Here is a 10,923-nt window from a genome sequence, read left to right as displayed (position 1 = left end):
CATAGTCAGTGGTGGGTACTCAATTCACGTTAGAGGTGGAAAAACATCGATAATGCCCTGCCAAACATCGATGACATAGATGTTTCTCCACCGCTAATGCAACAAGTTGAACAATTGCCGCATCGTTTTTTATAGCAAATCGCGAAGATAACTAACGGTGCAAGAGCAAAGTTCGTGAAACCATTTAATAGATAATTAGGTACAAAGTGAAACACTAATCAAATCGAACTACGACTGTGCAATGTCGGCAACGAGATTTCTGAGTGCCGTTGGCCAAATTTCGCGACAGCAATTGCTGCATAATAAGTGCACGAGAGGTGGGTAAAATAAAATGCGGATTCCAGCGAGAGGGATCGAAAAGGGAAAGTAGAAGTTCCAGGTAATTCCAGAGTCAAATTTGGCCCATGGAACCCATGAGAAACGCTCTGGTCTAGCGGTATCGGTATCTGTCTCTCTTTGACAAGCAGCCCCCGATGCCGCATAACTGGACTTTGCACTTTGTACTCTCTCTTGACGTATATAGTCTCTGTCTCCCCTCTCGCTGTCTGATTTCTGTTTTGCGATTTCAAGGGCCGTGAGATAATGACCACTAATCGTGAACCGATCTCTCAATCCCTCGCAGCCCTGCCCGTTTCGGCCCATCTGCTCCAGGGTCGCCGCCTAATGTCCACCAATCCAGCGCCGGTGGCCAACAAGCACCTGCACACCAAGGTGGTCAATGGAGTGCTGGTCATCAGGATAGACTCGCCCAATGCCAAGGTCAACTCGCTGGGCACCGAGGTGAGCGACGAGTTCGAGCGAGTGATTAAGGACCTGGAGACGAATCCCGCCGTCAGCTCGGCCGTGCTGATCTCGGGCAAACCGGGCTGCTTTGTGGCCGGCGCCGACATCGGGATGCTGGAGGCCTGCCAGACCGCCGAGGAGGCCACTCTGATCTCTCACGGCGCCCAGGTGATGTTCGACCGCATGGAGCGCAGCAAGAAGCCCATTGTGGCCGCCATCAGTGGCGTCTGTCTGGGCGGCGGACTGGAACTGGCCCTGGCCTGCCACTACCGCATCGCCACCAAGGACAGCAAGACCAAACTGGGTCTGCCGGAGGTCATGCTGGGTCTCCTGCCCGGCGGCGGTGGCACTGTCCGTCTGCCCAAGCTCACCTCTGTGCCCACCGCTCTGGATCTGGAGTTGACCGGCAAACAGGTGCGCGCCGATCGGGCCAAGAGGCTGGGCATCGTGGATCTGCTGGTGGAACCGCTCGGTCCTGGACTGCAGCCTGCGGAGCAGAACACCATCGAGTATCTGGAGAAGACCGCCGTGCAGGTGGCCAACGATCTGGCCAGTGGCAAGCTTCGCGTAAGATATTCTTTCTTGAGCCCTGTAAACAAAGGTTATTTATGAGCTCGAATGGATGGGAAAAGCCTTTCCTAACGTGAACCACTATCTGATAACTCTATTTGTAAAGTTACACTACTCACTAAAGTCATTCGGCTTATAGATCTTATGTTATGGAAGTTTGTCAGTTATTCAAGGTCAAGAAAAGGACACATTGATTTAACTTAAATCTTTATTAAAACTTGAATTGACTTTTTAAACTTACAACAATTTTACCTTTCTCGCACAGGTAAATCGCGAAAAAGGCGGTCTGGTCAACAAGATTCAGTCCTTCGTCATGGACACCGACTTTGTTAAGAACAAGATCTTCGACACTGCCAGGAAGCAGGTGCTGAAGGCCTCCAATGGTCTCTATCCTGCACCCCTTAAGGTAAGCTATCCAACAAACTATTCGTGTACTTATGTCGCTAACACTTGCAACTCCAAACAGATCCTCGATGTGATCCGCGCTGGCGTGGATAAGGGAGCCGATGCGGGTTACGAGGCGGAGCGCAAGGGCTTCGGCGATCTGTCGGCCACGCCCGAGTCCAAGGGTCTGATTGCCCTCTTCCGTGGCCAAACCGAGTGCAAGAAGAACCGATTCGGCAAGCCGCAGCGCCCGGCCAAGACTGTGGGTGTGCTGGGAGCCGGCCTGATGGGTGCCGGAATCGTTCAGGTCTCCGTCGACAAGGGCTATCAGGTGGTGATGAAGGATGCCACCGATGCGGGCCTGGCTCGCGGCATTGGTCAGGTGCAAAAGGGTCTAGAGACGGCCGTGAAGCGCAAGCGGATCTCTGGACTGGAGCGCGACCAGACACTGGCCAACCTGCGACCCACTCTTGACTACAGCGACTTCAAGAACGCGGACATCATTATCGAGGCCGTGTTCGAGGACATCAAGGTGAAGCACCGCGTGATCAAGGAGTTGGAGGCAGTTGTCCCCGAGCATTGCGTCATCGCCACCAACACCAGCGCCATTCCCATCACCAAGATCGCTGCGGGTAGCTCGCGTCCCGACAAGGTGGTCGGCATGCACTACTTCTCGCCCGTGGACAAGATGCAGCTTCTGGAGATCATCACCCACCCGGGCACCTCCAAGGACACCGTCGCCCAGGCCGTGGCCGTCGGTCTGAAGCAAGGCAAGGTCGTCATTACCGTGGGAGACGGACCCGGCTTCTACACCACCCGCATCCTGTCCACCATGCTGTCGGAGGCCATAAGGTAATAATGGGATTCATCCGGTTTGAAGACAAGGCGAAAGTAAAACTAATCCATTTTCAGACTGCTGCAGGAAGGCGTGGATCCCAAGGATCTGGACCAGTACACAAAGAAGTTCGGTTTCCCCGTGGGCGCTGCCACCCTTGCCGATGAGGTTGGCATCGATGTGGGCTCCCACATTGCCGTGGACCTGGCGAAGGCGTTCGGCGATCGCTTCAGCGGTGGCAATTTAGAGGTGATGAACGATCTGGTGCTGGCCGGTTTCCTGGGACGCAAGTCCGGAAAGGGCATCTTCCTGTACGATGGCCAGAAGAGGGGAACACGTCCGGTGAACAACGATGCCGTGGAGATCGTCAAGCAGAAGTACGGTCTGGTGTCGAAGGGAGCCAACACGCCCGAGGATCTGACCCTGCGAATGGTGTCGCGCTTCGTCAACGAGGCTGTGCTGTGTCTGGAGGAGAAGATTTTGGACAGTCCGCTGGAGGGCGATGTCGGCGCCGTATTCGGCCTGGGCTTCCCGCCATTCTCGGGTGGACCCTTCCGCTGGGTCGATCAGTACGGAGCGGGCAAGCTGGTCAGCAAGATGCAGTCCTATGCCGAACTGTACGGAGCCCCCTTCAAGCCCGCCCAGACGCTGCTGGACATGGCCAAGGACCCCGCGAAGAAGTTCTACCCCAAGACTGGCTCCTCGAAGCTGTAGACCCGATCCAATCCGATCCCAGCCTCCAATATAGCAGCCAACGAAATTTAGCTTTTAGTGCGAAGACGGGGACAAGGTGTGTCCTTGAGCATTTCCCTCGGAAAGGAGACTTATGTGGTGCACCCGCTCCCTATAAAATATGGGGCAAGGCCCCCTGTGAAGCATCCTCTGTTGAAGTTGTCGAGTTTATAAATTAAAGTTTACCGTGTAATTTTCCATACACTCACTTGTTTATTATTTTATACAGCAATTTGATTTCCTTTTTTCTCTTTCTTTCTGTTTTTTTTTTTTTTTTTTTTTTTTGACTTAAACGGGAACAGCTTTGTACATCGATTCTATAGTTTAAGCTTAAGCAGCATCGTATATACAGTTTTTCTAATGTTATGCTCTAAAAGAAACTCAAAAAAAACACTGTTTATAAAACATAAATCTGTGAGGTATTTTCTCTGCTCAGATTTATGAATACAACTAAGGTTTTAGGAAATTTCTGGCACAATTCATTTAGAGCTTAATGGCTTAATAGGCATTCATGATTTCACGTCCACTGAAAGGAGTTCGATTGCTTCAAAAATCTTTGAAAAATGTCGCGGCAATTCAATTAAAAATGAAAACTGTAACATTTTTTAAAGAAAATAATCGTACAAATCGAAGTCCAACAATAATCGTGAGTGTGAAACCATTTAAGGCCCATATATTTACATACTCATCTGATTGAGCGCACACAACACATGAACAGTGAGCTGACTGAAGTTGGCTAAGACACCGATTAGTAGTGGCATCCGCTCCAGCTTCAGTTCCACCTTAGGCTTCTAACTAAACCTATGCTATTTCTAGTTAAGGATTAGTGACTGTCCGCTCCTCCCCCTCCGATGCCTTCATTGTTTCCGCCAATCGCGTCCAGAGCTGCGCCTCTGATGGTTCACCGATGCCCCATTGCTGCTGCCTCCACTGCCGTTCACCACCTGCGCTGCTCCTCCTCCGTTGCAATGCTCCTGGGCGGGATAGCGTGTGACGACGTCGTCGATGAGCTCCAGGATGCCGATCTTGAACTTGCGACGCTGCTGGGGCGTAAGAGCTGCCAGATCTGGGAGGATGCTGCGGAAGAACTCCATGTCCGCCAGTTCCGAGGAACTCAGTCCGCCGTAGAAGCCTCCTCCAGCACTTGTCATCGTGCTGGTGGCCTCGCATTCCGTCTTAATCCTTTTGGTGCCCGGTTCAAAGGACGCCGAATGGTGATCCATGGCCAAGGCCAAGGGATGCGTATGCGGATGCGGATGAGAGTGGGGATGATAGTGCAGGGGCGGCGGTGTGCCACGCCCACTGTCGTTATAGAGGAGCTGTGACCCGGTCTCGGCCAGCTGCACATCCGGAATGAAGTTCTTCATGCTGTCCGCACTGGCCGTTTCGCTCCTGGCAGGCGACTCTCTGTGAGTGGGCGTGGCCGGAAGACGCTTCAGTCCGAGGGTGTTGGTCACCGCCGGATCAAAGGCGTCGATGGTCTCCTCATCGTCCTTCTCGGAGATCGAGTACTTCATCTCCAGCACCTCCTCCATATTCAACCCGTTGCTACTGATGTTGTTGTTGTTACTGTTACCATTGATGTTGGATGTGGCGCAGTAGATGTGCTCCTCGTGGGCATGGATCGCCGGGTGGAGCAGGTGCGGCTGATGGTGGTGGAGGTGCTGCTGGGACATCTGGTACAGCGTGGCCAGGCTGTTGTTGCCCTCCAGCGAGTTGCGGCTGGACTTGAGGAAGGGCAGCAGGAAGGCCATGTGCTCGGTCAGGTAGTAGGGCTTGTGCTGTGGCTCCGACCCGGACTGTTGCTTTATGTAGCGCGACAGGCAGGCGCGTAGGTTTCGCCATCGCTCCTTGCAGTGGATCACTAACATACGGGACAGTTTATACAGTTAAAATGGTTTATGAAGAAATTAAATTTAATTTTAACTGACCACTTTCACGTGTCTCCTTGGAGATAAGCACCCAGGCTTTTTCTTGGTTATCCCTGTGAATTTAAAATGAGATATTTAAAAAATAGAATTTTAATTTTAATATAATGTAGGCCAAGAGCGTTTAAAATATATAAAGTACATTTTGAGTGATTGGTGTTACCCTCACTAAAACTAGTTAGTGGAAATGGTTCTTTGAAAATTCTAAATTTAATTTTCACCAAATATTAAAGCTCCTTTAAAAATCTCTAACAAAAGTTAGAAATGTGACTAATACAATATTAGTTGTACCTTGTTAGGAATTATGAGAAGTCTAAAACTCAAAAATTAATTCCTAAAAAATACGCACCTTAAAAACTTAAAATCCGCTTGTAAATGGATTTTATACGAATTTTTCGGTCAGTAAAAAAAAGTTTTTTTTTTCAAATGCTTTGTTTAGAGCCCTTTTGTCTTTGTTTTGAAAATGGCATTTAGTCCAAAAATCACAGTTTTTCCAAACTAAAAATTCGTTTGAAATCGAATTACCAGCAAAACGTTTTAGTTTATTGTTGTCTTCGTTAATGTCCCATCTTCAGGATAAAGCGATACAATTGTTTTCTATTTTAGGCGTGTCTTTTTTAAGAATTAATTTATGTTGTCACAACTTCAGTTTAAGCATATTTTTTGAACTTTGTCGAGCTCTTGCATACAAAATACTATTTTTATAAAATGTATAGAAAAGTTAAATAACGTTCTGATTCTATTTAAATTTGTAGTAAGCTATCGATGTCAAAAATCAGTTAAGCTGAACTGGAGATCAAAATAAAATAAGCCAGAAAACCGGTGAAAAAAAATCGCACCATAAAAAAAAATTGAGTTGGATTGAGAAGGATTTTGTCAGTTGAAATTTGTTAACCTGTGTATCTTAACCATTAACCATTGCCCATTGACCATTTGATATCGGTCTCACCTGTTGCGGTACTCTGGCACCTTCTTGTCGTAGAGACACTTGTGGGTGCGCACCAGGTTGACAAAGCGGATGTTGAAGTCCTCGTCCGCCTGCATCACTCGACTCGTGGATCCGATGGCGGCTCCTGGGGCTCCAGATCCCGATCCAGATCCAGTGGGACTATGGTGGTTGTAGGTGGTGCTGTTTGCTGCTCCGGTTCGTTCCTCGCGCTCGCTGTTGGGGTTATTGTTGCTAGTTGTTGTATTGCTACTGCTGCGCGTTGAGGTTGTCATATTCGTAGGTGGGAAGGTCGAACCTCACACAGCCTGAAAAAAACGTAGCCGTGTTGTTATTTAATTTGTCCTAAAAACTTGCACATTTTTATGAGTGTTTTAAGTGCATAATAAAGTTTACCCATCGATTCGGAGACTTAGATGATTATCAGGTTGCACAACTACAGCCCAAGAAATAGAAACTTAAAGTTTCGCTTGGCACTCCCACTCCAATATTTGATTTTTAGACTTTCCTATCCATATTCCTATTTATTTACGAGCAGGCGGCAAAGGCAAACAAAGAGAAGTTCTCTTCAGCTTTTTTGCTTTTTGTTCTGGGGTTTTGTGTTCGGTTTCTTTTCGTTTTGTCGTGTTATTTGTATTTGTTTGTGTTGGTTTCTGTTCTGTGCTGTTTTGTTGCTGTTGCTGTGCTGTGCTGTTCTGTTGCTGCTGTCTCAGCAAACGACGGACGAATAGAGCTTTTCGCTCATATATGTATATGTATATGTATATTTCGTGAAACTTAATAAAACATTGCGGCCGACATTGTTGTAGTTGCTATTATTTTCAGTACAGTTTTGCGAGCTGGAAAGCCAAAAGCGAGAGAAAACGGGCGACATTGCCGCCGTACGTTTAAACGTTGATGACAACGGCGGAACGACGACAGCAACTTTGTTTACTTTTCATATTATTATAGTCACAACAGCAACAATGACAGCGGCGGCCATAAAAATAACAGGCAATTTGGCTGTTTGTTTTTGTTGTCTTTGAAAGCTGAAAGCTTTTGGTTGGTTCACTGATAGCAGCAACAACAGCGAAAATAGCAGCAGCAGCAGCAACACACAGCAGCAACACACAGCAGCAACATTGCAGCAGCAGCAGCCGCTGCAACAGCAAGCAATGTTGTGTTGCAATATCCGAAAACATGCTGGCCAAATGCATCGAATAGTCACAATTGTGAGTGTGGGTACCCACCGCACTCACTCACTCGCAAAACGAATCGCTCTCGCACCTGCGACTACCTGTTTCGATTCTAATCAGCCCACTCACCAACTCACTCATCTGTCCACTCACTCGAGCCCCCTCCCCCTTGTCCACCCCTCCCCTCCCCTCCCCTTTAAACGACACTTTCGGGCCTCTCTTAAATCTCTAACAGTTTTCCCGCCACTTTCAGCACCTTGCGCTGAGCCCACCACTTTTGCACAGCGAAAAACGTGCGCACAGTGGGCTGAAACCAAACGATAACGATTAAAATCGAATATAAAGGAGGAAAGAAAACCTTTTTCTGAGTTAAAGAAAAATCTCTATAGGTTTGAAGTCACTGTCAAAGGTTTAATTTTGAAGTCACTTATTATTCTGAAATTTTTTTTATCATATGCTACAAACACTCTTTTAAACATTAATCTTTTTTTTATTATTGTAAATAGCTAAGATTTCATAGAAGGGTTTACTTGTTCAATATAGACTGAAAAGAAGTATTTTTTTTACGAACTGAAATCAAAACCAAAGTTTTCCTGAATATTAACTTTTGATTTATAAAAATATGTTATTCATCATTTTTAAAAGGTTAAAATTAAACATCAGACATAAAATAATTATGTATGATTGTTTATAGATGATGTATTGATAAGTTAAGCCTTTCTGAGATTTAGATTGAGTTCTGGCTAATCGTTATCAGTATCAGATTTAGTTTGAGTTCCTGTTAAGCAGTGTGCAAAAAACGTAAGCAGTATTTCCAATACACTTGAAATACACTTGAAATAATATAATGAATACAAATATCAAAATTAAAATATTTTTTGTAGTTTGCGAGATCAAAATTAAAGTAAATTTATAATTTATGAGACACTTTTTCGCCCCACTGTTCGCTCGTAGCATTGTTGTGTTGTTTGGCCAGTCATCATTATTATCAACGAACATCATTATCAAGGCGAACGTTGTTCGCGTGTTTTGGTTCTAGCCGTTGTTGTTTTTGTTAATGTTATTGTTGGATTGTGATTGAACTATACAATGTGGGCGGGGATGGCGCAGAAACCAAGCAAACAGCTGAAAAACAACTAACCTGGCTAAGGCATTATTTATTGTATTACGTCTATTTAACATAAACATATCAGCATGAGCGTTGCGATGTGTGTTTGTACTTATTCTTTCTGAAATGTTCATGTTTATATATTAGCAACGGGGCACAAAAAAAAAGTACAGCTACCGCCCGAGCAACGTTCAAAAACAAGAAGAAAATCGAAACACACAGAAACAGAAACAGAAACAGCAACAGCAAACACAAAAAACCCAACCAAAAACAAAAAAGAATATATTTCTAAAGCTAACAAAACACACAGAAAACTTGCAGAAATCCCCGGCGCGCTCTTTGTTTCCCCTTCCTACAGATATATGTACATATATTGTATATTGCTCCGTGGCCCAATGACAGCAACAGCAACAAAAGCAATAACTTTGTTAGATAGAGCAACAGCAACACCAACACCACCAGCAACAACAACAACAGTAGCAGTAAAGACAACAACAATAGACACAGCAATACACAGACAATCGCATACAAGGAAACAATATGGCAATATAGAATTTTTTCTTGCTGCTGCTTATCGGGGTATTATTGTTGCTGTTGTTCTAACTTCTGATGTTGTGCGTAGAAGATTTTTTTTTTTTACCTTTGGTTTCTTCTTTGTTTTTTTATTTGTGAATTAGCAGGACTGTTGACTTCGAAAGCTCCTGGCAATTGGGGGATTTCAAAACGCTCCTTGTTTGCAACGATTTCAAAACGCTCGACACACAGCCGCGCACAAATAAAACGGCGCCAAAAATATTTTTGTTGCTGCTGCAACGACACCGACAGCAGCAACAACACAGCTACAGCAGCAACACTGACGTAACGTTCAAAAATGTTGAATTCGAAACTCGTGGTCGGCGGTGCACGGTGCTCGGGAATTGGCGGCGGACTGTTGGATTGTTGGCGATGTCGTATGTTTCGCGTTCCAAGCGACGAAGGCGACTAAACACACAGAGAAACAGGCACAGACACAGCCACAAATGCGACTGCCAGCCAGCAGATACGAGAGCGAGCGGTGCACAGAGAGAAAAACTTGTGGTACCAATGTATTAATTTCGTAACTTAAAATACTGGAATGCTAGAGTTTATATTTTAATGATCGACTAAATGATTCAAAATTATTGTATAACTTCGTTATTTAAAATAATGGAATACTAGAGATGATCCTATAATGATCGACATCATGTAAAGAAATGTAGTTGGTATAAGACAACATTTTGATCCCAGATTCGATGTTATAATAAAAGTTTAAATGCAATGATGACGAATGCATTAAACAATATTTAGAAATTTTAAAGTATTTGATGACATTTATTCAATTTTCAACCAGATACTTTCTGGTTTATGTGTTCAATTCATATTTTAATGATAGGACCATGGATTTAAATTTCAAAATAACATCTTCAACTCAGAGACTCAGTTAACTGAACTAGTTTTACTGGCAAAGAGAGTACAAATGTATGGTAAAATCAAAATAAAATTGTTTTTTTGATTTCTAAAAGGTATTTAAAAGTTTTTAATGCAAGAGAAAAAGCAAAGAAGTATAATGCACGAAGGAATTTATTTGACTTTGGAACCTCGACTTGATTTTTGGCTAAATTTTTAGCTGTGCAGCAAGTATCTATTGGCTACGTAGAACATTGAAGCAACAACACGACACGAGCGGACGGCGAGCAAACAGAGAACAACGCACAAAACCCCGCTCTCCGCCGCTCACACAGATACTCACACGGACACACACCAGCGCGCCAATACAAACACACACAGCTGGCGTTGAGCAGCAGGCAACTTTTTATTGTTGTTGCTGCCAACGAACAACAAATAATACAAACAATGCGCACACACATTCGTCCAGTGTTTTCGGGCCAGAGAAACGGCAACTGCGCGGTACGAAATGCAAAGATTCAGATGCAAAGGGGGTGGGGGAGGGAAACGGCACAGGCACACAAAAAATGTTGCACTGTGACCCGAAATGTTGCTTGTCGTCAGCAGCAAAGTCACCCCGAAAGGATCGCAGCGGATCTATCAGGATAATTCTTACATACATACAAATGTTACATATTTACTGTAAGCAGATCTAGTTTAGACAAAATCGTAAACAATATCGAATATTGTTTGTTACTTTATATCAAAGTCTTTCATTTAAGAATCAATAAATCAATCTGGACTTACTTAATACATATACCATTTTATTTTTCAAAATTTAAGATGAATTGTGATTTGTACAACTTATAAAATATTTGTTTAATTTTACTTCAATTTCCACAGTGCCAGTTAAGATCAAATCATTTTTGAACAACTATTGAAAAAAAAATAGCTCTACTTATCCACTGAACGCGAAAAACTTGTTCTTGAATTATTTATTTAATTTTAAATACATCCATACGTAGCTACTTCATTTGTTTTCAAACCTCTAACATTAT

At 44.5% G+C, this 10,923-nt stretch overlaps 2 protein-coding genes across 3 annotated transcripts; one reads left to right on the top strand and one right to left on the bottom strand.

Moving 5' to 3' along the window:
- The first annotated feature begins 72 nt into the window (after positions 1-72).
- On the top strand, positions 73-3,508 carry LOC128262040 (trifunctional enzyme subunit alpha, mitochondrial). The gene is made up of 5 exons (XM_052996062.1): positions 73-317; positions 623-1,350; positions 1,619-1,759; positions 1,820-2,589; positions 2,650-3,508. The coding sequence occupies exons 1-5, from the start codon at positions 242-244 to the stop codon at positions 3,284-3,286; spliced, it is 2,352 nt and encodes a 783-aa protein (XP_052852022.1). The 5' UTR covers positions 73-241; the 3' UTR covers positions 3,287-3,508.
- Positions 3,509-3,595: 87 nt separating this feature from the next.
- LOC128262046 (uncharacterized) lies at positions 3,596-9,478 on the bottom strand. 2 transcript variants are annotated; one of them, XM_052996074.1, is made up of 4 exons: positions 9,102-9,478; positions 6,182-6,486; positions 5,236-5,288; positions 3,596-5,168 (listed from the first exon to the last, which is right to left on the bottom strand). In XM_052996074.1, the coding sequence occupies exons 2-4, from the start codon at positions 6,451-6,453 to the stop codon at positions 4,162-4,164; spliced, it is 1,332 nt and encodes a 443-aa protein (XP_052852034.1). In that variant the 5' UTR covers positions 6,454-6,486; positions 9,102-9,478; the 3' UTR covers positions 3,596-4,161. The 2 variants fall into 2 exon arrangements, with proteins under 2 accessions (XP_052852034.1, XP_052852035.1); XM_052996075.1 differs by lacking the exon at positions 9,102-9,478 and adding an exon at positions 6,575-7,283.
- Positions 9,479-10,923: the final 1,445 nt, after the last annotated feature.

This window comes from Drosophila gunungcola, unplaced genomic scaffold, assembly GCF_025200985.1.
Source record: "Drosophila gunungcola strain Sukarami unplaced genomic scaffold, Dgunungcola_SK_2 000001F, whole genome shotgun sequence".
NCBI lineage: Eukaryota > Metazoa > Arthropoda > Insecta > Diptera > Drosophilidae > Drosophila > Drosophila gunungcola.
Note: the sequence above shows the minus strand (reverse complement) of the source record. Positions and strands in the feature narration are given on the sequence as shown.